Source organism: Phascolarctos cinereus, unplaced genomic scaffold (genome assembly GCF_003287225.1).
Source record: "Phascolarctos cinereus isolate Bilbo 61053 unplaced genomic scaffold, phaCin_HiC Scaffold_5;HRSCAF=322, whole genome shotgun sequence".
In the NCBI taxonomy this organism is placed as follows: domain Eukaryota; kingdom Metazoa; phylum Chordata; class Mammalia; order Diprotodontia; family Phascolarctidae; genus Phascolarctos; species Phascolarctos cinereus.
The window spans coordinates 400,834,423-400,860,975 of record NW_027555958.1 but is presented as its reverse complement, the minus strand read 5'-3'; the positions used below and the strand labels follow the sequence as shown (position 1 = coordinate 400,860,975).

The following is a 26,553-nucleotide window of genomic DNA, read 5'->3' as shown; positions in this document are numbered from 1 at the left end:
CCCTTCTGGCTCCAAATTTATAATCCTGCAAGCATGTAGGTATTACTAATTTTATTATCTTCACTTCACAGATGAAGGAATTTTAGCTCAGGGGTACACTTTGTCTCCTCAACTTTAAAGTAATTCCATTTAATTCAGTTAGCTTTTTAGATTACCTACCATGTACTAGACACTAGGGTAGATTCTAGTGGTACAAAGACAAAAAAAATCCTTGTCCTCAAGGAACTTATAGTCTACTGGGGGAGGGAAGAACACAACCTGTAAACAAATATAGAATATATGTGTGTGTGTGTGTGTGTGTGTGTGTGTGTATGTGTGTGTGTGTGTGTGTGTATGTATTTTGGAGAGGCACTAAAGATTAGGAAAATCAGTTGTACCATGGATGAGTTTTTTTTTCTTTGACATATATACTAACCCTACATAACAATGATTTTGTATCACATTTTGGAATTTTTAATTTTTTTCTAGGGCCTTACAAAATTTATGAAGTGAGAAGCAACGGATTTCACAAAGAAAAAAATATTTACTCTTGTAGCTTTATTAGTATTACATAAGTAGAATATAATTAGTTTTCAAACAGTAATCCTGAGAACAGAACCAAAGAAAAAAAGGCCAGAGCTTTTTTTTTTTAATTCAGAAAAGGAAAATTGATTCTGTCCAAAGTGTTAAAATATCATTAGTTCTCTCTTAATCTGTCTATAACGTTGCTGACGGCTACATCCTAACACACATAGTAAAGGGGTAATCTTATTGATTTGAAAAGAAAGCTGACATGTTTAAAGCTAAGAAATCCACATAATCCAGCTTACTTACTTATTGTGTTAGGTTTTTACATGTTAGAGTAGCAATTACCATGTACACATTTTCCTAAAAAAAAAGAAAAAAGAAAGAAAAAGATCTTTTTGTAATACAAAAAGGAGAAATTTGAGATATTGAAATATCATACCTCAAATTACTCAATATCTTCATCTTCCATGCTGGCCTGCTCTAGTGCATGGATCTCCCTTTCGGGAAGTAACCCATACTCATTAAGAAAACACTCAACATCCACAGCAAAAAAATCTTCAGCAAAGTGCTCAGTGACACTAATGAAATTGCTGATAAGCTCCCCACCTTTGTAGACCAGCAATGTTGGAAGCACATCTGAGGAGAAGCGATCCCCAGCACCTGTGTTAGAAGCTTTGATTTTACAAAATTTTACCATGGAGTATTCTACAGCAAGGCACTTTAAGCTATTGTTCAAGGCCTCACAGCCCTTGATATCATCTTCATAGATGTGAACGATGACCGTGGTGATCTTCTGTTCCTTTTTAATGGCTTCCAAGAACTGCTCTCCACTCTCCAGCTCAATTACAACCCCATACCGGGGCCCAAAGCTCAGCTTCTGGTGCATGTCTTGCATGCATTGCTTACGATATTTACGGAGACAGTCTTCATCCTCTTTGTCCTGGTGGATGAGTTCATACTCTTGCACACTCATCTGTGACAACAAACAAACAAACAAACCCACATCTGACCATGTCACTCCCCTACTCAGTCAATATCAATGACTATCTATTGCCTTTGGGATAAAATATAAATTCCTCTGTTTAGCTTTTAAAGACCTTCACAACCTGGCCCCAACCTAAATTTCCAGTCTCATCCCCCAAAATGCAATCCAGCCAACCTGTCCTTCTCTCTTTTCCTCATATTTAATACTCTACCCATCATTTCTGTGTCTTTGCTCTGGCCAACCCCCATAAGTAGAATACGAAACCTATTCATCCTTACCTCAACAAAGGATTCCCTTCCTCTTAGACTTAGCTAAGTACCACATTGTACATTAAGCCTTTTCTGAGTCCTCTAATTGCTAGTGCCTTCTCTTCCTAACCACCTGCTATTTAACCTTATTGTATTTAATCTCATTACATATGTATATATGTGTATACACACATATATGTTCCTCATATGTAGGGATTGTTTCATTTTTTTGTGTATTTGTATCCCTAGTATCTATCATAGTACCTGACAAATAGTAGCCACTTAATAAATCTTATTGATTGATTGATTAAAGGATGAGATGCTAGTGGCAAGAGCAATAGATTTTGGGTTTATTTTGTTGTTTCTGTTTTCCCATCTATGCAATGGCGAAGATGCAACAAGATATTTATGATAGGGATTTTGAAAAGCACAAGTACAGTAGATTGGATCCATTAAAATGGGAGCTTTGGGGAAGGAAAGAAGGAAGGAAGAAAGGAAAGGAAAGGAAAGGAAGGAAGACAGAAAACAAGCATTTATTAAGCACTAACTATGTGCTGGGCTCTATGGTGAGCACTTTATAAATATCTCATTTGATCCTCACAACAACGCTGGGGAGGGATGATATTATTATCCCCATTTTACAGTTGAAGAAACTGAAGAGGGCAGCTAGGTGGCACAGTGGACAGAGCACTGGCCCTGAATTCAGAAGGACCTGAGTTCAAATCCAGCCTCGGACACATGACACTTACTAGCTGTGTGACCCTGGTCAGGTCACTTAACCCCATTGCCTAGCCAAAAAACCAAAAAAAAGAAAAAGAAAGAAAGAAACTGAAGTAGAGAAATGTTAAATGGGTTACCTGGGGTCACACAGCTAGTCTGTGTCTGTCTAAGGCCAAATTTGAACTCAGATTTTCCTGATTCCAGACCTAGCACTCTGATTCACTTGAACTACCTCAGCTGCTTCTGAAGGAAAGGACTATTTTTTTGTTTGTTTGTTTTCATTCATCTTTCTCTAGTGCTTAGCACTAAGTAAAGTATTTAAGAATCATGGTTGTTTAGAATTTGAAGAGACCTTAGTGGTTATTTTATCTAAGCCTCACATTTTACAGATGCGAAAACTGAGGCCACAGAAAGATAAGTGACTTTCCTTAAAGTTACCCAGTGGCAGAGTCCAGATTCAAACTCAGGTCCTTGGACTCCAAATCCCAAGCTCCTTCCCTCTCGTCCTATATTATAATAAATGTAGACTCAAAATCCTGGCTTGTGTTACTTGCTAGCTGTGTGAACTTAAATCACATAACCTCTCTGTGCCTCAGTTTCTTTTTCTATAAAATAAAGGTTTTAAATGAAATGATGGCCTTCCAGATTTAAGTTGAGGGCTGACAACTGACATGTTCCTCCATTTCCCATAGCTACATTCTCCTGTTGGAGCAATTTCCCGAAGTTTCATGTATTAATCTTAAAAAATCCAATCCAATCTAATCCATTTCAACAAACATTTATGGATCCCCTACTTCATGTGAGGCACAGGACTAGTGCTTGTGAATACAAGTACAAAACCAAAACAGTCCTTGCCCACAAGGGGTTTCAATTCTGTTGACCCCAAACCTTTACATACCACTTTTTACTTTTCAAAACTCTTTCATTAATATCTTTTCAAATCCTCACAACTTTGTTATATAGACAGAGAAGGTTATTTTTATCCATTATTATTATTATCTATTACTTATTAATATCCTTTTATAGGCAGGAAAAAGGAAGCAGAAAAAGTTACTTGTTCAAGGTCATAGTAAGTCATGAACGGGAAATGAAGTTTTTTCAACCCCTAATCATATCCTCTCTTTGCTTTCCTCGGTTTTTCTGAGAAGGCCAAATGCATAGCTAAAGAGCACTGTGTTTTTGCTCAGGATAATATCTCTATGACGGCAAAACAAAAAACATTAACCTACTAAGCTGTGTTGGGAGTAGAAAATTCAGCTGAAATCATAATTGAGTGTCCTAAAGTTTTTAAAAACCTGGAGTCCATTCACTGGGGGGCTGAATTCAATCCGCCTCATTTGTATGATTTTTACTTACCTTTTCTTGCAAAAATAACATCATCTCTCCTTCTTACCTTTCTGCTGAGTCTTTCTTTTGTGTCTTTATCATCGCGACATTGAGGAGAAGACATTTGTCTGAGAATTTCCTTCTTGTTAGGTGGGATGGAATCATCATCTTCGCTTTCCAACTTAAACTTTCTCCAATCGTTGATAACTCCTTTGGGGCCTGGAATAAAGGAGATTTGTCATTTGCTCTTTAGACTATCAGGTGGGCAGGTTGTACTTCTGAAGTTTATTTATGTGTTGTCGTAGAAACAGACGTGTCTTCTCCTGCTGTTGAAACCAATGACTTGCTGGGGCTGCATGTCTCTGATTGTCTTGATAATAAAAAATGCCCTCCTGTTTTAAGCATATTAAATAGGTTTTGGCACAGAATCATCCAAAAGCCTCTGCATTATGAATATGTAAGTTATGTTCATTTTTAATATTGTCTCTTAACAAAAGAACACTTAAAAATCACTGTAATGTGATGGTCAGATTAAAATTATAGGATGAGGGGGAATTGCTAGTATTGTACTCTCTTTCCTTCTTTGTCTATTGGACCCCTAGTTAAACTTTAAAATTCAATACAAGTGTTATCTGCTTCAAGAAGTCTCTCATCTTCAAGTCAGGAATGACCTTCCCTCTCTGACCTCAAATAGCATTTTGTTTTGTCACTCTTTTATATTTTAATATTTCTGTGTTAACTTTCTGCATTTATCACTATAGCTATTTTGGCATCATCTCTCTGCTGTGCTCCTTGAGAGCAGAAGTCATATTTTGTCTAATTTTTTTTAATCACTCTCAGTGCCGGCTCACTGTTTTCCATACAGTAGGTGCTTAATAAATGTGTGCTGTACTATTATTGTAGAGGTAATATTTAGGTAGGTACCAAGGTATTTTATAAGACGACAGAGAACTAGAAAATGAAACAGTTCTAAGTTCTCTGAGTCTAGAAAAAAATAAGAAAATCCCAACTCTAGGAAGGCAACTTAATGTAGGCTTTAGATTTGTTTTCACTTAAATAAGGGAATGTTTTGCTTAGTGTGTTTTTTACCTGTGTGTGTGGCCTGTCCTTCAAAATCCTCTTCCAGACTGAGGCTTTTAGTTTCCTCCATTTTTGTGTCAGTGTTTGACATGATCTGTGTGGTCAACAAAGAAATCAATCGATGAGTGATAGATGGCTCTAGAATATATAGCTGAATCATATAATTTCCTACAGTTCCTAGGTTTGATGATAGACTAACGTTTGCAATAAGTGACAGGATGCTAACCATTTACACACACGTTTAAATAACAAGAGTTTTGACCACTACCCAGTCCAAAATAGTTTTCCTGTATTGGGACATATACTTTGTGAACAATGTTCATTACTTTGTAAAGTTATTGTGTAAGGCTGTTATCTTATCACTCTTCAAACTGTAGAAGTGAAAACATTGAAATACATGGGGAAGTTTTGCCTGGTTGATGGCCTGAGGCCAGCTTTTCTATCAAAACCAGAAAAAGATACCCTATCAGTGAACGCTTCCTAAAAAACACAAATAAGCTAATACCTTCCCTATCAAGATCTGAGCTTTCTAGAAATGTTGCTTGTCTAGAACATGACTGAGGATCAGGTAGGAACCAAAACGATGTTTGAGAAGTCAAAATAAAGATCCCAGAATTCTTGTACCAAAGAAAACAAGCACATATGCTTTATTGATAGGCAAGTATTCATATAGAGACTATTTACTTTTACTTTGCATATATTTTTAATGGGGTTGGTTATCTCATTTCTCAACCCAAAACAAATTGGAAACCAGAAATTACATTGAAGGAAGGGACTGGTATAAGCAAGTATGCTTTCTGTGGTACTCACTATAATAAGAAGTAAAATGTCAACTGAGCCTGGCAGCAGAGGAGAAGAAAGAACTCTTTTTAAAAAAAGTAAATACAAGAAGTAAGATATCGCAGCGTTTAACTGAGACATATAGACTTCAGTAGACTTAGAGGACATCATTGTGTAATACATAATTTTCATAATGATCCTGACATTAAGAAAAGCTTTAATTTTGTTCAGAATATTCTAAGAAAGAAGGGAAATGTGCCAGAGGTGGTGTTGTATACCTGTAATCTCTGCTACTAGGGGACACTGAGGCTGAAAGAGCATTGGAGTTTGGGAGTTCTGAGCTTCAGGAGGGCTAGAGTCAATCAGGTGTGTCCACACTAAGTCTAGCACCAATAGGGCAAGCCCTTGGGAGCAAGGGCCACCAGGCTGCACAAGGAGGGAGTAAAGTAGCTCAGGTTGGAAACTGAGTAGGTCAAAGCTTCCATGCCAATCAGCACTGGGATCCTAACCATGATTGGCCATCATACTTCCAGTCTGGATGAGATAAGGAGATGAGAAAATAAAATGATAAAATGTAAATAAAGCACTTTGCAAACTTTAAAGCATTATATAAATGTTGTTTATTAATTTATGAAAAGAAAAACAGAAACAAAGAGATAGTGTTCATGAATCATACAGCTAGAAATATGAGAAAGGAAGTGAGCTATAAATTAATTCAGGAATAATTAAAGGTGGAGCAGTAACTCAATTTTGCAGAATATAAACAACTCTTTAATAGCACTATGACTATTAACTATCTAAGAAAGCAAATAGGGGAAAACCTGCAGTCATAAAAAATAATTGTTGGGTAACTTAGTATATTAAAATAAAAGTTATAATTAAAAATTAAAAATGGCAGAACACCTAGTAACTTTTGTAGAACTCTTTTCTTTTGTAGTAACTGTTTGTAGAACTGCCCAGAATGCTTTAGCTTTGAGTTAGAGACTTTTTTTTCCTTTTGAATTTTGAGAGAGCAAGATGCTTACTTCAGGTACTTATTGTGTACAAGAAATATAGTGTTTAAACCACTCTGAAAACAATTTTGTTACCAATAACCAAGAAAGAGAAATAATACTTGGTGTCTTTGCTTCTGCTAAGATGAAAGCCCACAGTGAAAGAAATGAAAGCTGATTACTGTTAAAAAAAAATTGAGGCACCACCTTGCTGAGAAGGTAATCCAATCCTCAAGATGAGCTTTAGGTCACATAGACAAAGCTAGTCATTGTAGAATGGCTCCAGCTGAAATAAGGGTAATTTTGACCTATGTTCATGGATTGAGAGTAGGGCTGGGGAGGGGGCAAGGATGTAACAGTAGCTACCAACAGTAGCATTGATGCCCTCGTAAGGAAGGGACAGAAAAAAAATGGAGGAAAAAATTATGTTGCCTTGCTTTTCTCAATGCAGGAAAGGAGAGATGGACTTTTCTTTGTCATTATCCACATTCCTGTTAATACTGCTAAGTCATCTAAACTGCTCTCCAACTTCCTTCTCTAATATGAAGCCATTTGTCCTAATTTTAGCTTTATTTATGTCATTCATTGTTTCATCCATTATTCAACATACTTTCATTGTGTACCAATTGCATTTGTGAAGATATGTTTACACTCAGACTTTTTAGCCTGGAGTTTGTAGACAATAGATTTCTGAGGATCCATGAACTTGGATGGGGAAAGATACATCTTTATTTTCTCTAACATCTAATTGAAATTCAGCATTTTTCTTCCATTATGAATGTGGGCAAAAACCATTATTTTGAGAAGGGGTCCATAGGCTTCACCATACTACTAAAGGAGTCTATGACAAAAAAAAAAGTTAAGAACTTCTGGGTCTAGACTGTGATCAAATGACATAATGTATCCAAAGCACCTTGGACACACATTGTACAAGATGTATCAAAAGTCCTAGTGAACTGTGCCAAGACTTTGAGGACACCCTAATATAAATGTTAGCTCTATAGCTTTCCCTGGGCAAGATTTTTTTTTTTTAATCAAGAACAACATTTGTCTCATAATGTCATTAGCAGTGGTTAATATCCATGTCCACTTAGTTCTAGGCAATTCACTTAACCCCTTAATGTCCCAGGCAACACTCTAAGACTGTTAAGTTGCAGACCAATTGCCCCTAGAACCTGCATTGTATTGTTTCCCAGGAGTGTCTTACAGACGATGAGATCACAGGTCTGGACCAAAAGAAGGGGGGGAAAGACAAAAAAAAAAAAAGAGGAAATCCATTACCATGGCTGAAACAGAATGAAGGTTTTAGAACATTGCCAATAGAATCATATAAAGTATTGTGCGATGTCAAACAAATATGTTTTTATCGGAAAGAAGTGAGAAACTGGGGCAAGGTGACAGACAAGACTGTCAGCTTCACTTAGGGATTGCCATTGTTCAGGGAGGTTTACCAGATTGGTTACCTTATCTGATTAAAAAGAGTTATGACTATGACGCAGTTTCTTCTTGGTCAGAGCAAGGCAGTTTTAGGCCATTGTAATTGTGCATTTCACTCATTCTTAAAAGTTTATTGATGTTAAATAAGAGTCTTGGTCATGAGAACTCAATAACTGAGCATCTTATTAAATTTTAAAGGGCTACTACTCTCAGGTTTTACTATTCTCTATGTATATACGTGGATATATACATTAAAATGCTTCATAGATATGTGATTTAATTGGTGTGAGTACTTGCTTCTTTCACCAGTGCTTATTGATGGACTTACTGACCCTTCCATGGGTGAGCGATTAGTGTTTAAGAGCTGCTATGGCTAGAAATATCCATCCCTATCTAAGTTCTTGCCACCAACTTGATCATTTCCTTTTCCAAACTTAACTTGGCTGGTCCTCCAACAGCTGACATCCACTCTATTACTGGTGGACTTATAAGATATCTTTTGATAATCCAGGCTCACCCCCTTGCCATGAAGAGGCAATGGAAGGGAAGAGGAAAGAGAAAGGAATAAGCATTTATATTGTCCCTATTATGTAGCGGGTACTGTGCTAAGCCACACCCCCTCCTTTTTTTTTCCACAAATATTATCTCATTTGATCCTCAGAACAACAGTGGCAGGTAGGTGCTATTATTATTCCCATTATACAGTCTAAGAAACATAGAGGTTAAGTGATTTGCCTAGGGTCATACAACTAGTAAGTGTCTGAGACTGGATTTGAACTCAAGTCGTTCTGACTCTAGGCCCACTGATTTATCCACCATACCACCTAGCTTCCAATGGAATAGGACTTCAATGGAGGAAAAATGAAAATAACAAAGATTAATCAGAATGAATAGTTTAAATTCACTTTCCATCGTTCTTGGTGCTCACTTTATGCTGTGTGGGGATGTAGTATTAGTAGTAGGAGTAAGAGTAGTAGTAGTATAGTAGTAGTAATAATAGTAGCAGTAATAACAATAAAATAATAATAATAATAATAATAATAATAATAATAATAACAATAGTATTAAATCCCAGTTATTCCTGCTAGATAAGAACATATTCTTTAAACCTTTTCTCTCAAAGCTATTAAAAACTCCTTTTTATTAATCACTTACACATTAATTCAGCCAAGTTCTTATTGGGCATAGAGAGGCAGCCAAAGAGTCAGAAAGACCTGGATTCAAGTTCCATCTCTGATATATAATGGCTATGTGATCCTGGAGAAACCATTTAAACTCTCGGTGCCCTAGGCCTGTGGTATAGAAATGGGGAAGGTCACTAAACCATAAGTATCTGTATATTGACTTAGTTTTAAAATACAGTGTTATCTATGTTTTATTGTATTTTTGTTTATTTTGTTAAATATTCCCAAGCATACAGCCATTTGACATCTTTGCCCTAAGCAACTTTCTAAGACTATAAATTGCAGGGAGTATGTCAACCTGTACCAGTAGATAGTTTCATCATCTGGGAGTTTCTAATGCCAAAGAAATCACACTTATATAAAAATGATTATTTGAATTACCAAAAGAAAGGAAATGCTTAAAGTCTAAGCTTCAGTTAAAAAAAAATTTGAAAAATACTAGAACTATTGCTAAGATATATAGTTAAATCTGCCTTATGACAATGTCTATTACTAGTCATTTTAAACATTCTGAGCCATATTTTTGTGGTCAGAGGCCTATCAAATGTTTGATTTGTTGCAGATGTAAACACTGATGTTTGCTGAGAAAAATGAAGATTTTAGAAGAATATTCTCTGTTGTAGGCTGTGAGCAGATTACAAGCCACTGCTATGGTGACATCTTAATTCAGTAAAACAAACGAACTGAAAAGGGGGTACATGTTGCAGAAATGAATGATTTAGGAAATTAAATCAAAATAACTTAAAATACATGGGCTGAGTAACATTTACATTATATATTTCTCTGTCAATTCTCTTAAGTTTATAAGAAAAAAATTAGTCTTTTCATTATAAGATTTTTGAATGAAATTTTAAGTATTAGTGACAGTTAATAGTAATAACTGTACTAGAAGATATGAACCCAGATGAAGCCAAAGAAGTTTACCTTGTATTCTTAGAGATCTCTGAGGTGCCTCCTTATTCACATGTCATCTCCTTCATTAGAATATGGACTCCTTGAACACAGAGACCATGTTTTTGCCTTACTTTGTAACCCCAATGCTTAGCACAGTGCCTGGATAGAGTAAACGTTTAATAAATGCTTGTTGACTTACTGAATGACTGACTTCAGCTCTAAATCCTATGATATTTTCTATGATACAATTATGTTTTGGGAAATTTTGTGAAAAATAGCCAATCATCATTTGCGTACTCATAACTTTTTTTTTTAAAGGAAATTTGTATTCCTAATGGAAACTGTCTTAGTAGGTAATGTAACATATTTTTGACTCCAGATTCAAATGAGTCTAAGAGCCTGCCAGTTTTTCTTAGTTTTCAACTCCTTCCTTTTTTTTTTTAGGGTTCTCCGGCCCTACAAAGATTCTAAGCAGTGCTGCTTTGTTTTGAGATCCCCATGATAAACGACCAGCATTTCCTGGATACTTAGGATTCCGGGGCCTCCTCACTCCTGGGGAGTATTTCCTTGCCTGCCCTACCCTTGAAGGCAGAGACTGTTTCTGTTGTATCCCCACTGCCTACAGCCATGTTTGCTATCTATCAATCATTAATCAAGAAGCATTCATTTTGCACTTACTATGTATCAAGCACTCTGCTAGGTGCCGAGGTTGCAAAGACAAAAATGAAAGTCTCTGTTCTCGAGAAACTTACACAGTCAGTTCTTAATAAATACTTGTCAATATAATTTATATTTTCCTATTTTTTCAGATACAGAAAAAATATAATACTGGTACTTTTGGGTGGGAATTGGGCATACTTGTTCAAAATGCTTCATTCTGAATTTGGTTTTAAGAGGTAAGTGATGAAGAGAGTAAGAACAATGAGCAAGAAACTTGCTTCTTTTCTGATAATATAAGTGGCATCTTTCCCCAAATAGGTAAAATTCAGAAAATAGACAGGAGTGAGATAGCCAAAAAGTAACATTTTAACAAGAAAACAGTTCTTTTGTAGTGAGGTTTAAAATCAATTTTCTTCCATCTCTTGAATACATGAAGGCGTATGCTGCCCTCACAAACCACAGTCCAGTCAGCAGAGACTTCCAGGAGGGGAGTTAGTTTCAAATGGTGTTAGTATGTCTAAGCTTATGATTAGCCAGAGGACATAAAGAATTTTTGGGGCAGCTAGGTGGCACAGTGGATAGAGCCCTGCCTGGCCTTGGAGTCAGGAGGACCTGAGTTCAAATCCAGCCTCAGACACTTAACACTTACTAATTGTGTGACCTTGGGCAAGTCACTTAACCCCAACTGCTTCACCAAAAAAGCAAAACCCCCCCCCCCAAAACTCTAAGAATCAAATGCTGAGGTAAATTAACACTTTCAATCCATTAAGCTAACATTGAGCACTCCTCCAAAATACTAACTGGAGCAACTTTATATCAGCAAGAATATCTTATGGTTGGGTAAAACTGTGGATTCAGCAAAGTTTATAAGCATTCTGCTTCCCCTTTCCTTTCAGGAGCAGCTTTCCCTGTTCTTCAGCTCCCCATTCCCATCCCCCAGTGTTAAGTCTCATTCTATTTCTTCCACTTATTCTACCCTCCCAGGTTCGGCCTCATGCTCCCCCTCACTTTATATCTCTTTGGACCCCTCCTTAGACAGTGTCAGGGATTATCAACTGATTCATAGAGATGACTAAACCCGGAGCTATCACTTGCCTCCCAAAAGTATGAAACTTCCATTTCTCAGCAGACCCTTGGAATGATTATCTAAAGGAATGACTAATGGTGAGAACAAATGTCATAACACTAAGTCTGATTACAAGAGGTATTTGTGGACATAAGGAAATGTACAGTCCCCTCTGAGTTCTACAGTGCGATCACCCCACAATGCTTGGCCTCTATGCCATTTGCCTACCTTGACCTATAGAGGTGGCTGGTCTACATAGGATATAGCTAGATTCAGAGAGCGATTCTGAGATTTTATGCAGTTTTAGCCCTTAATCATATACTACTTTATGTTCTATGATTACTTCCCATGTACATGTCTTGTACTCACAAGATGGTTATGAGTGTCTTGTAGCTAGGTGCCATGTCAATAACTTCTTTTTTCATGCCCCTGCAGCATGCAATGCTAGGCCCACAGTAGGTATCCAATAAAACTATGTTTATTGATTGGCTATAAACAACGTCCCTAAATAGAGAAAGGAATAGTAGATTGACAGAAACAAAGTATTTGAAAAACTTAATAGAGCAGGACTGATTCCTAGGTTAAAAACAAACAAACAAACCAACACAGCCTACAAAAAACTTGGCATTACAGATATAGTCCTGAGTTTGGTATTAAGAAGGCCAAGTTTCAAATCGTTAACTGGTAGAGCTGAAGAGCTTCAGTATTGTTGTAAGAAAAAGGCTGAGATTCACATTTTGATACTTTAGTAGTTGTGTAACCCTGGGTAAAGTCATTTAATTTATCTGTGGCTTAATTTATCTCCAGGACTTATTTACTGAGTCAGGCTGAAGAGAAAATACCTGCACCTGGGGCTCCCTACGTACTTACAATTTACAGATACTTTGGATATTTGATTATGCCTATATGAATTGGATTTTCTCTCCTGATAGGACTTAGACGACTCCCCAGAGTATCCATTAACTTTACCTGGATGAACCATTTACCTCCAATGAGCATTTTATTCTCCTGTATCATCCATGGCTACAGTTCATCTATCACAACATTTTGTTTTCATCTTGCTTCTGAAAAGATGAGATGTTTGCTTTACATCACTATTTTAGCTGACCAGTAAAGTTGGAGCTCTATCTTAATAGAGTATTTTTTAAGGAACAAGAAAATAACCAAGATTTATTTTTGACCAAGAGCTTAATAGCTCATTCAGAATAAATGGAGGACTACTTTAGTGAGTCTTCAGTGGGATCTGAGAAATAATGTAACTTTGAATGTTAATATGAAAAACTTTCATTTATTCATTTTAGACTGTTTAAGTGGTAGACTGATGTGGAAAGAAATATATGATTAAATATTGATCAAGAAAACCACAGGTATTAGATGGTTTTTCCACCAATTCTAAATGGTTTCTCTCATATATGTTTATGTATGGAAAGAGGTATGAGGATTAAGGAAGCCTCCCTGTATAATGACCTGCTTTACACAACATTTTCCATATCTTAATGCATTTTACCTCTCACTTTTCTTCCTCTTATGCTACAAAGGAGCTGTACTTTTTGCATTTTAAATCTGTAGTAAGGCAAAAGTTTAAGGGGGAGGAAACAACATTCAGAATTTCTACTGCCATCCTTAAATTCTAGAATCTGAAAAAACTCTCAATACACAAAGAGCTTTCTTCTGGCCTCATTTTTCGCTTTTTACTTTTTTTTTTGATGGTGTCATAGTGATCACTGCAACTAAACAAATACCATCAGGAGACCCAGAAAGTAATTCCTGCATCTCCCCCTCTCTAACCCATCTTACACACACCTGTCAAATTAATATAACCAAAACACAGGTATAACTGCTAATTGAGATCTTGCAACACCTCCTAGGCTACCCTAAGATAAAATAGGAACTCCCCCTGTTTGGCACTTAAACTTGTCACTATTTGGTCCCAGCCTAACTTTCAAGGCTGGTTACACATGATTCCCTCTCAGTTCTATCTTCTAGCCAAACTGGCCAACTTTCTGTTTTCTCTAAGTGACATTCCATCTTCCACCTTTCCACCTATGCCCAAGCTGTCTCTCCCATATCTAGAATACTCCTCCTCGTCTCTGCCTCTTTAAAACTCTAGCTCCTCTGAAGACTCACCTCAAACAGCATCTATTTCAAGAGGCCTTTCGTGATTTACCCAGTTGTTAATACCCCCTCCCCATTACCTTGAGTTTATTTTGTATATATCTTGTGTTTTCCTGTGTGTATGATGCTCCCCCCCCCCAAATGTAAGTACTTAATGGCAACAACTATTTTTCCCTCTTTCTGTATTCAGTACTGATCACAGAGCCTGGCATTGCTTGATGAATTCAATTATAGCATCATTCATAAAATCTTCAGAATCCTAGCAAACTACCTGTAAAGTATGCTCATCATCTCACTCACTCTTTATGACTGTCCATTGTTTCTTTTGTTTTGATTCTAAATAAAAGCTCACAAGCCTTTCCATAGCGAATGTTGCTTTGGCAAAAAGAGAGCCTTCTGCTTTTGCTACCTTTTGGTTGCAGATGGAGGGAGGAGTTTTGCCAATCATTTCTATAGTAGGAGAGGGCTTCAATTTGAAACCCTGTTTGCAGTCACTTATAGTAGTAGTAATGCTAATAGTATGCAAATGACCTGTGATTTCCATGGGATGGTCATCCATCCATGATTTAATTGACTAGTCCCCAAGTACTTGCCCAGGCACGTAGAGATTTCCATAACCGGCTCTATCTAACACCCTATGCTGCCTCTGTAATAATAATAATAATAATGAATCAATAAACACTTATTAAGTAATTACTATGAATCAAGCACTGTTAGACTATTAGCTCCTTGAGAATAGGGACTTTTTGAGGGTGGAGCCAAGATGGCGGAGTGAAAGCAGTGACTTGCTTGAGCTCTCCCCCAAACCCCTCCAAATACTCATAAAAAATGGCTCTAAACAAATTCTGAAGCAGCAGAACCCACAAAAAGACAGGATGAAACAAATTTCCAGCCCAAGACAACCTGGATGATTGATCAGAAAGGTGTATCACACCGGGCTGGGAGCGCAGCGCAGCGTGGGCGCGCAGGCCGCAGCAAACCTGGAGCAGGCCTCAGAGGACTGAATCACGGGCAGCTGTGGAGGTTTCCAGACTTCTCAATCCACCAATGCCAAAGACAATTTAGAAGGTCAGTGGGAAAAGTCTGTTTCTGTCTGTGCTGAGAATGGAAGGTGGGGTTTCAGCTCCATTCCCCAAGAGCGTGGCCCGGGGGGGGGGGTGCAGCTGCTTCCCAAGCTTCTGACCCACAGACTGAGGGGGAATCCAGCGGCTGATCTCTTTGCCAGTGCTGAGGCAGGAATCTCTTGCTTTGCCCGTGTGTGGATCTGGGTCACAGTTCTAGGCGGCAGTGCTGGGGTGAGGAGGAGCACTGGCTTGATGGAGCTTGTAGTGGCTGTAGAGAGGAACCTCTCCTCACAGTTACAGGACAGAAAGGAATACTTGTGGTCACAGGCCAGGAAAGGAGTAAACACCTCCCCCTTATCATACCACCTTGGAAGAACTGAAAATTTACAGGTCCCTACAAGTATCTCTGAAAACAACTACACAAACCCCTGAAGCTTGGGACAGTACACTCTCCACATTGGAAGCAGACTCGTACCTTAACATGGAGTTTAAAACTCAACTAATTGGCTGGGATCATGAGCAAGCAGCGCAAAAAGAGTCAGACTATATTATCTTACTTTGGTGAAAGACAAGATCAAAATATACAACCAGAAGAAGACAACAAAATCAAAGCTCCTACATCCAAAGCCTCCAAGAAAAACATCAATCAGTTCCAGGCCTTGGAAGAGCTCAAAAGGGATTTTGAGAAGCAAGTAAGGGAAGTAGAGGAAAAACTGGGAAGAGAAATGAGAGTGATGCAAGAAAATCATGAAAAACAAGTCAACAGCTTGCTAAAGGAGACCCAAAAAAATACTGAAGAAAATAACACCTTAAAAAAACAGCCTAACCCAAATGGCAAAAGAGGTCCAAAAAGCCAATGAGGAGAAAAATGCGGCTAAAAAGAAAAATTGGCCAAATGAGAATAGGGACTTTTTGTTTTTGTTTTTCTCTGTATCCTCAGTGCTTAGCACCGGTGCCTGGCACCTAATAGGTACTTAATAAGAACTTGCTGCCTTAATAAATGCTTATTGAAATGTTCAAAGTTTGGGGATACAAAGAAATAGATAAAAAAATCTTTGACCTCAGGGGCAACATTCTGATGGGACTTATTGATAGTTATAGTTGACAATTAAGTGTAAGTCTTCCAAAGCACTTTTCATGAGTGTCATTTCATCTGACCCTCACAACATCCTGGTGAAATAAGGACTATTACTTTTTCAGATGACTAAGCTGAAGATTAGAAAAGTTAAGTGATTTACCCCAGGTCATAGAACTAGTAAGGCAAGACTGACACTAGGCTTCCCAACTCTAACGTCAACACTCATTCCACTCTTCCTTGGCAAGAACTATTTCCACTTGGAGAAAACAGTATCTCTCAGAACAGGCATACTGAAAAAAGCCACCCACCTATTAGGTATTAACCTGATTATGCTTCTTTTACTCTGGGGGAGAGGAAATAAATTTCCAGAAATTGAAGGAATAGATGAATGAAAAAAGCATTTTTTAAATACTTGCTCTATGCCAAGCATCATGCTAAGGTCTGGGAGTAAAAATAGAAAAATTGAAACAGCCCCTGTTCTCAAGGCTTTCATACTTTATTTAGGGGAGATAATACACAAAAAACGTTCAGTTGTGGAGCTAATGGAAAGGTTTGGAAGGCCTCAGACGGGGCAGTTGGGAGAAGGAAATGGCAAACCACTCCAGCATCTTTGCCAAGAAAATCCAAATAGGGTCACAGAGGGTTAGATGCAATTGAAAACAACTGAACCACAGTAAAAGAAGGGGCAGTATATGGCAAGGTGCAGGAATCCTTAGTTTACATAGTGTATCAGATAATGTTAGGGGACTTGAGAGTACAGAAGTAAGGGCAGATGAGAAGGCCTAATCGTGCTACATCTTGCCAAAAGAATTAGAAATTGTGTGAGCAGTCAAGTGGTTCTGATGGGTTCTGGACAGGCAGGAGCTAAGGGAGGAGATGTTGAAAAGACCAGGCAAAGGACATCACCAGTGGTCGTAAGACTTCCTTCTTCCTAGCCTTTCTGCAGGAAATAAAAGAAAATGGCAGGCTTCCTTTGGAAATTTAAGAGCGATTGTATCTGTGGTTTTAAAATGTCTTCATGTGTCAGAAATCCTTTGGTGACATTATGTTACAGTCCATGTGAACTCAATTTCAGCCAATATTTAATGGCCTTCATACAGTTTCTAGATAAAAAGCTGAATCACATAATAAAAATTAAATCCAGAAACAATAAATTCTCATAAATACCATTCAACAGAAATTTCTGAATGGTTATGGGGAAAAAAGATTGCTTGTACCCAGCCTACAATACACTTTTTTCAGTCCATATGGTATTCATCAATATTCTAGCACAACAAAGCAATATGGGCTATCCTTTGCAATGTACCATATAGATTCTGGCATGTTAAATTGATCTTTTGCTGGGATGCAGCTGATTCTCAAGTGCAAGTCTTCTGTGATCACATGTTTTTAAAAAAAGGATGTTATAAGTAAAAGCTGATTCTGCAGATTAAAACGGTCTCTTGCAAAACAATGGAAGAGCTCTGGTTCAGGCACTTTCACAATTCAAACTGAAAATGTTGTTAGTCCTAGTTATCTATGCCTAACAAAATAGACTGCTTAGTGATGGTCATCCCTGAAAGATACAAGGTGAGAAAGTAGAAAAAGAACTCTGCCAGATCTCTTATCTAATTCAAGGCATATTAATGGAAGCTTAGCAGTTTTCCCTTCCAGGTTTTCAGCTGCCTTACTTCAGGTGTTCCCTGAGGCTACAATGGAAATTAATAGCATCACAGATCTTGAGCTAAGAGAGATCTTAAAGGTCACCCAATCCAACCAATTCATTTTACAGATGATAACATTGAGGCAGAGGGGGTTAAATGATTTGTCCAGGTTCCAATAATAATATGACACCGAGGTGCTCTGAATTCAGGGCCAACGCCCTTTCCATGGTACAGTGTTGCTTCCCACTGTGGTCTTGTAAAGAGCCTGACAAATGGTTTAATTTTTTCATATTTTCTAGTAGTTGATTTTTTTCCCCCTGTCATGATAAGGTATGGTAAACACGGTGGTGTCAAACTTAGATAGCAATGGAGCCCTGTGGGCTGCATATTGACTTAGAAAACAACCAAAACAAAACAATACTATGTTGTATTATATTTTTATTTATTTTGTTAAATATTTCTCAATTACATTTTTATCTGATTTTGATCTGGCCACACTCTGGGAGCCTTATGGGCCACTGTTGGGGCAAAGCACTGAAGAAAGCTCTCTTTTCTTTCTTTTTTTTCTCCTTTTTTCTTTTTCTTACTACCACCTTCCGCCAGACCTAGATGGAGACAGCCTAGGACCCTGAACCCAAGAGCCTTTGAAATAGGAATCCTTCTAATCCAATAGCTGTAGCCATCACGCCAGGAAACAGTCCCTGTTGTCATACCTGCAGGTACCACATCCCCAGCTACTGAAAACCCAGAAAGGAAAATTCTTGTCATCAAAGACCTTGGCATTGTCAAATGGTTCAAAATCAGAAACTGATGTGATTTTTTTGAGTGGAAATGACATTAGAGAAGAGGTGTTAACATCTGCTCTGCCACTGTACCCTAAGGACCATGGAGCCTTTCTATCTGACTTGTATCTGAAACCTTCAGTATGAGTCGTCTTCCCAATTAGCATGTGAGTTCCTTGAAAGTAGGGACTGTCTTACTTTACTATTGTATCCCAGCACTTAGCACAGTGTTTTACACATAGTAAGCACTTAATTTCTTTTAAACTCTTTCTTCCTCCCTCCCTCCTCCCCTCCTTCCTTCCTTCCCTCCTTCCTTCCTTCCCTCCTCCTTCCCTCCTTCCTCCCTCCCTCCTTCCTTCCTCCCTCCCTCCTTCCCTCCTTCCTTCCTTCCTTCCTTCCTTCTTCCTTCCTTCCTTCTTCCTTCCTTCCTTCCTTCCTTCCTTCCTTCCTCCCTCCCTCCTTCCCTCCTTCCTTCCTCCTTCCTTCCTTCCTTCCTTCCTTCCTTCCTTCCTTCCTTCCTTCCTTCCTTCCTTCCTTCCTTCCTTCCTTCCTTCCTTCCTCTTCCCCCCCCCATTTTGGATTTGAGGCATGAATAGAAAAAACCAAAACCTCAGCCAGGAGTTTTTCATCCATAGGTCCCTGAAAGCTAAGACTCTAAACATGACTTGCTAAGTAGACGATTTCCCTTCCCTTCAGTTCTTCCTCTCTTTGCCCCCCCATCCCTGAAAAGACTAATGAATTGAGAATTCCAAAATTCCAAACCTTATTCTAAATTTAATCCAAAGCTTCAATTACTGCGTTACTAAGGATCTTCAAAGATTTGATTCATTGGAATAGGATGCTCTAATTCTAGATGAGACTGATTAACACAGACTAATTTTAAGTGACAAAGAAAAACATGAAGCATTTGCTTTTCAGTACAATGTATTGAGTACAAGTCTGGGAGTGAGTTAGGAGGACCTAGGTTCAGACCCCTTACTAGTTGTATCACATAGGGAGCCATTTAACATCTCAGTGCCCCAAGTATTTCTTTAAGACTACAAGAATAGCTTTGTAGCGTAATAGGGCCACTTGTTTTCTGAAGTAAAATCTAAAGGATATTAGAACGAGTGGTCTATATTATTTGTTTCATTTAGCTGCTTGGCTTTGTCACAAGAAACCTCTGATGAAGACAGTGTAATCTGTAAATCTGTGTAATGTGTAAAACACACACACACACACACACACACACACACACACACACACACACACACATTAAAGTGACCAAAAAAGAAAAAAAAACAACCCCAATTTACCTTTTGGTCTGATGCTCAGTTGTATGGAGAAAGTTGCAACTGGACAGACTGGTACCTTTGATGGTCTTCAGGAGAAGGGAATTCCTTTTTGATTGAATTCCTCTGGCACATAGATAGATCTAAGCCTGGATTGAGGTCCCTGGATGATGACCTTGCAGAAATAGCTCTGAATAGCTAATAGGATTGACATAAGAGAATTACCAAAACCCATCTATTAACAATAGGCCAGTGAAATAAAGAGCTTACAGCCTTCTTGTGAACATAAATTTTTTCTGTCTCTGTTAGGAATCAATTGTAAGAAGCTATTACACCTTGGCAACACCCTCAAAAAATTCAACAAGCGTGATTAGGAAAAAAAAATTGATTTTAATCCAATTCTTGTGTTCTTTAAGACTACATAGGAACTTGAAATCCTAGGGGAAAAAAATATGATTTAGCTCATAATGCTGAAAATTATCTCCTCTGTTTTCCACTTGGTTTAATAGTATACACATTGCGCATAAGAAAGTTAGCAACTGGATATGATAATACATTTTGAATTTTGATAGTACTTAAAATTATTTGACCTTTATGTCTTTTATGTTTATTTTATATTCATTTCTAAATATGTCCCTTCTGCATTTCAAAATGTCCCTTCTCCCCTACACAGCAAGTCATTCATTGTAATAAAGATTTTAAAAGAGATAGCAGTATAGCAAAACTAACCAATGCACTATGTCTGACAGTATTAGCAACATTCTTCATGTGTGATGGTTGTGAGGATCAAATGAAATAATATTTGTTTTTTAAAAAAAGCACTTAGCACTATTCCTAGCACGGAGTAGGCATTTGTTATTGTTGAGTTATTTTAGTTGTTCCAACTCTTGGGGTTTTCTTGGCAAAGATACTGGAGTAGCTTGCTACTTCCTTCTTCTCATTTTACAGATAAGGAATTGAAGCAAGCAGGTTTAAGTGACTATCCCATGATCGCACAGCTAGTAGGTATTAGAAGGTGGATTTGAACTTAGATCCTCCTGTCTCTAGGCCTGTTACTCTACCCACCATCTCACCTAGTTGGGTTCCTTTTCAATGATGTTTTTCAAGAATAGGCAGGACCACCACTTGTCAGGGATGTTTTAGAGAAGACTTATAGTCAGATACTAGTTGGACTAGATGACATCTGAGGTACCTTTCAAAACTGTCAGACTAGAAGACCTGTACATGTTTGTTAGACAGAGGAGAAGAAGTCAATAGTGTGGGAAGGAAAGAAGGTGAATGCGAAAGGGAGGATGACCGCTAATAAGGTCCTGGAAGTAAGTATTAATTAACCTGGACATGTCAGGCAATTCTTGGCTTTAAATCAGAAGTGCAAGAAATGATAACATGAGGAACTTAAAGTTATGAAAGTAAATTAAGGTTTATTGGAAGAATCAGTGACTTGGGGACAGGGGTGGTGGTATATGCCTATAATCCTTGCTACTGGGGAGACTGAGCTTGAGATCTCTGAACTGCAGTGGGCTCAGGCTGTTTGGTATCTGAACTCAATCAGGCATCAATCCCCCGGGAGCAAGAACCCATCAAGTTGGCTAAGGAGGGATGAATTGTCTCAGGCTGGAAACAGAGATGGAATATTTCTTGCCCATTAGTAGTGGGATTAGGCCATGAGTAGCCACTGGATTTCTAGTCTGGGTGAAATAACGGGACCTGCTCCTAAAAAAAAAAAAGGGTATGGGAGGATAAATGGACTCAGCTGTCCCTTTTCTTTTTTGCCAAATCAGTAGTTACCACAGACTCAAAATTGGATAGAATGCTGGACTTGGAATTAGGAAGACCTGAATTTGGATCCTGTCCTAGCCTTTATTAGCTGCATGATCTTAGGCAAGTCACTTAGGCTTCCTCATCCTCAGTTTCCTTATCTGTAAAATGAGGATGATAATAGTGCCTACTTCCACATGGTTATTAGGAAGCTCAAATGAGATAACATATCTAAAACACTTTGCAAACCTTAAATCACTATGTAAATGCTGGCTATTGTTATGAACCATTAGACTAGTCAGTCATGCATAACCTCAGGAACCCGGATTCTCAGTTATTGGGATCATGGCAAGTCTAGTCAATTAAAAAAAAATAACAATCAGGAAATGTGTGGATCATAGTTGAAATCAATGTCCTGTGTGCAAGGTGAATCAGTGCCCCATGGGACAGAGAAGGTTTTGAAAGGCTGGATCGAAAAAAATGCTGGTAGCAACCTTCATGACAACCCTGGGAACAGTCTTTTCTAAGGTCCTTTACGGAGAGACAGAGGGGCAGGAGGAGGGCGCTGTAGAAGCTAAGGGAAGTTAATCACTCATAAACAGCAACCTAAGTGGAAAAGCAGAAACTCAGCATGGATAAATATCATACAGAGAGTTAATGGAGTTAGCCTGATTTTACCAGTTACTCCTGCCCCTGGTGAGTAGTTGAAATACCTTTTCTGTGACCTTAGAAGAGAGAGAGCAATGATATTGAGAAGGTTTGAGGAATAGAGGTAACCTGAGGGGATATCATCTGTGGTGGCCTCAATCTCAATGAAATAGAAAGCTACATAATATCCTTTTAGAATGTATGTGTGTATAAATGAGGAGTGAGGGAAGTGGGCTATGTTGCTGGTACATGGAGGAGGAGATGAGAACAACATGGAAGGATAGTCCAGCATCAGAGACTACTCAGCCAGGGCTTTCTATCATGAATACGTAATGTGTGAAGACAGCTGTAGCTTGTAATCTGTAGCAGTGAAGAGAGGTAGCCATATTGTTAACATCATATATATATATATATATCCATCAAACCACTGAAAGATAAATCCAGAGCATTTTTCAGTCATTATAAACAATCTAGTTGTCTCTAAATCTGCAGCTAAAAGCAGAAACAGAAAAAAAAATGCATTCTCAGAAGAATTTCAATGATAAACACAAAAGATAGGATTCATCTTGCTCCTTGTATGCCAAGGAAATATTTAAGAGGTTTTTCCTGGAACAGACCAAAAAGAAGCTTCATTTGTATGGTTGTACCTTTTTCATTGGGGAAGTATTTGTCTCTAGCAACTGTTTTCTTTTTCTTCTCAGTGCAAGAGCAATGGATGATTACTGTTATAACTAAGGAGGTCCCAGAGATTCTTGCCACCCTTTCACCTTCATTAATAGTTTGGGTTTAAACATATTTGATTTATATTTTGAACCTACTCAGTGGGAAGAAATGTTATTTTTCTACAAGTTGATAGTAATCTCTAGACAGCAAAACTGCTCAAATTAGGATTTTTCTCCCTCTTTTTCGTGAAAATTCAGGTTGATCTTTCGCATCTTTCCTCTTCCTATCCTTTAGTTGTTTTTTGAGAGCTGGTTATTTTTAGAGTCATTGATCTGGCACTTGAATAATAGTCACAGAACAAAGTCCCAATACCTGGTCTGGAGAGGGGAGGCAATTCCATGATAAACATTGACTAATAACTTCACTTTATCTCTCAGGAACTCAATTGTTTTATCTGTAAAATGACAGCATTGGATGGTGGCCTTTGAGATCTCTTCTAGATAATGATCCTATGATCTTTACAAGTTGGGCGCTCAAATGAGGTAATGAATATATAGTACTCTTATAAACTTTAAATGTTATTGTTATTGTTATTATTACTATCGTCATCCTTTGGTCACTAGCCTTCCAGTTTGGAGACAACTTCGTTTTCTGAGCCTCCTGCTGTACTCCTGCTAAGTTCAAGAATGTTTATCAAGTGATATACAGGAGTTTGCTGGCAAATACTTAACAAATGGTCTCTGCACACACACACTTTTAAATTGATTTTACATTATTAACACTTTCTTAAGTCTAGAAAATCAACAAAACAAATCTAGCCCTGATTTATAGTTGATCATGGATCTCTGAGTTGTAAATGCTCACGTCAAAAATTTAATAATTGGTCCTCATAATCTGCTTAGAACTTGCTCCAGCATACTCCTGTTATTTGCTTTCAGTATTACAAATCCAAAATTACTCTTCAAAATATGTCAAATATCAATAGTTAGTCCTAAGGTCAGTTTTAAATCAATATTTGCTAAATTTCTTATATATTTAAGGAAGCAAAGGTTAAAACAAATCAACTATTAAAGTTATTGCCATTCCTTAAGTCACTTCAATAGGATAATGTTAGATTTTTTTAGAAAGCCCAGAGTGATCAACATGTTACATTGTAAGAAGACCACAGTTATGTGGTTGGTATTACCAGAGTAAGGACTCGTAGGGACAAGAATATAATTTCTCTTGTTATGCTTGTAGACAATATGGAGAGATGTAGATTACATGGCCATAAAATTGGATGGATATAGAATTAGTTGAATGGTTGGACCCAAAAGAGTAACCCTTAATTGTTCCATGTCACTTTTAAATGAAGCCTCCAAGGAGTGTCCTAGGGATCTGTGTTTGGCGCTTAACTATTGAATGTTTTTATCAATGATACACATAAAAGTTTAGATGATCAAATTTGCAGATAATATAAAACTAAAAGGCATACCTTACATCTAGGGATTTGAAATGGGATTCAAAAAGACTGAAAAATGTGAACATTAGGCTGAATAATACAATAAGAAATGTAAGAGAGATATGTATAAAGTGTTACACTTAAGTTAAAAAACATCTAATGTCAAAGAAAAGGGAAAAAAAACCAACTTCTTAACAATTAGAACTATCCCTGAAATGGAAGGGGCTACCTCTGGAAATAGTGGGTCTCTTCTCACTGGAAGTCTTCAGATAAGAAGATATGTTAGATATGATGGAGAGGGGCTTTTTGTAGAGAGGTTGGTTGGATTAGTTAGCCTCTCAAGTCCTTCTCAACTTTTAGATTCTGTGATCGATTAATTTGAATTTATACTACACTTAATATTTAGAAAGTGCATTCATGAACCAATCTCACTTGAATCCTAATCATTATAAAAGGATATTTATATATGTATAATTTTTCTCCAATCATCAAACAAAACCAAGAAAATATCAATAGACATTTCATAAATATTTCTCATAAATTCTATGCTCTATCATTTGTATTGTTTTTCTTTTACCTGATATATGCTTCTCTTCAACAGTACATTTTATTCTTCTGGTCAGTTCTTCTGATTCTTGTAGAATTATGTGCTTCAATAATTCTTTTGTCATAGAGTTTTTATGCTGAAGATGGTAATTCTTTGTTTTTCCCTTTGCCTCTTCCTTTTAATAAGATGCAAACTTTTCTAACTCTAGCTTGTCTACTTCCTCCTTTCCCCTCCTCTAGAAGCTTGACTGGTTCCAAAAATGTTTTGCTCTGGTACATTCAGAAACTAAGGGTTGCTATATCTTTACCTTCCCACATCCTTCCTTTGGTCAGGCATTGTCTGTCCTGTCAAGGAACTAACCACTGTTTGGTTATGTAAGACCTTCCACATGACATGTCTGCTTTGACCTAGTTCTCCTATTCCCACTAGTTTTTTAGATAACTTTTTAAAAATCAAGAACTTAATAAAGATCAAAAAACATGAACATTTTAACATACACAGAAAAACAAAATAGGAGATTGTCTATAAATGATGAATTTTAGTTAGTCTTTTTTGCCCATCATGTGGAATTTTTATGTACAATTCAAATCGAAATGATAGTTTCAACCCTGCCCTATGTTTGTGTCTTCTTCTGAATTTTCTGCTGTACTTTTCTGGTCTGATTCATTAACATGTTTTTATTTCCTTTTTTATTCCCCTGCTGCCTTACTCTTCACTCCTCACTTTTAAACAGAAAAAAAGGCAAAAACTATTCTGTGTAATGAATAAATATGGTCACAGAAAACAAACGTACTTATTGGCTGTGTCGGAAAATATCACATCCTGAACTTTTAGTTCAGCACTTCTCTGCTGGGAGGTTGGTTGATGCCTTGATCACAATTCTTAAGTACCTTAGAGTTGTTTTTTCTTTACAATATTCTAGTCATTGTATAAACTCTTCTCATTTGGTTCCATTCACTCTATATCAGCTCATGGAAGTCTCCCCAGGTATCATGGAATCTTTCTCTTTTATCTTTTCTTATGGCATAGTAATATTCCATTATATTCATATGCCACCATTTTTTCAGCCATTCCCCAATTGATGGGCACCCACTTTGTTTCCAGTTCTTTGTCACTACAAAAAGTGCTGCTGTAAATATTTTTGTACATATGGATCCTTTCTCTCTAGCTTAGATCTCTGATATATCAGCCTAGTAGCAGTTTCTTGGGTCAAAGGGTTAGCACACTTTAATGACTTTTGGAGTGTAGTACCAAATTGCATTTCAGAGTATCTATTCTCCTAAATGTCCTCCAGCAATTATTATTTTCCTTCTTTGTCCACTTTGCCAATTGCCTCTCCCTGAGAACATAAGAGAAGGTAGAAGTGACTAAGGTGTTATTCTCTTGGTCCTTACCAAAAATAACCACTCAAAATTATGAGCACTATTATTTCTCTGTTATCTATTATTAACCTTATGGCTAAAAATCTTCTACAACCTTTTTTTTTTCTCTCCCTATCACTGAATTACTCAATCATGGACCAAGCAAGGAACAAAATATCCTCAACCCCCCTAACTCCTGCTTAATTATCCCTATACTCAACCCATGCCTTGCAACAAACGTGCCTGTGCCTTCTGTTGTGCCCTCATTTTGGTACTCTTCATCTCATAGGCCCTCACTGAGAC

The 26,553-nt window shown here is 37.6% G+C and overlaps 1 protein-coding gene and 1 long non-coding RNA gene across 4 annotated transcripts in view; one reads left to right on the top strand and one right to left on the bottom strand.

The window, feature by feature from the left end:
• Positions 1–522: 522 nt before the first annotated feature.
• On the bottom strand, positions 523–25,212 carry PDC (phosducin). 3 transcript variants are annotated; one of them, XM_020984418.2, is made up of 6 exons: positions 24,920–25,212; positions 19,857–20,030; positions 9,231–9,367; positions 4,876–4,960; positions 3,854–4,005; positions 523–1,480 (listed from the first exon to the last, which is right to left on the bottom strand). In XM_020984418.2, exons 4-6 carry the CDS (start codon positions 4,955–4,957, stop codon positions 953–955), a joined length of 762 nt encoding a protein of 253 aa, XP_020840077.1. In that variant the 5' UTR covers positions 4,958–4,960; positions 9,231–9,367; positions 19,857–20,030; positions 24,920–25,212; the 3' UTR covers positions 523–952. The 3 variants fall into 3 exon arrangements, with proteins under 3 accessions (XP_020840077.1, XP_020840076.1, XP_020840078.1); XM_020984417.2 differs by lacking the exon at positions 9,231–9,367; XM_020984419.2 differs by lacking the exons at positions 9,231–9,367; positions 19,857–20,030.
• LOC110206874 (uncharacterized) overlaps positions 22,141–26,553 on the top strand; it is a 129,162-nt gene continuing 124,749 nt past the window's right edge. The window contains exons 1-2 of the long non-coding RNA XR_013487350.1: positions 22,141–22,286; positions 23,339–23,443. This is a non-coding gene — a long non-coding RNA (uncharacterized LOC110206874). The remainder of the gene's footprint in view (positions 22,287–23,338; positions 23,444–26,553) is intronic.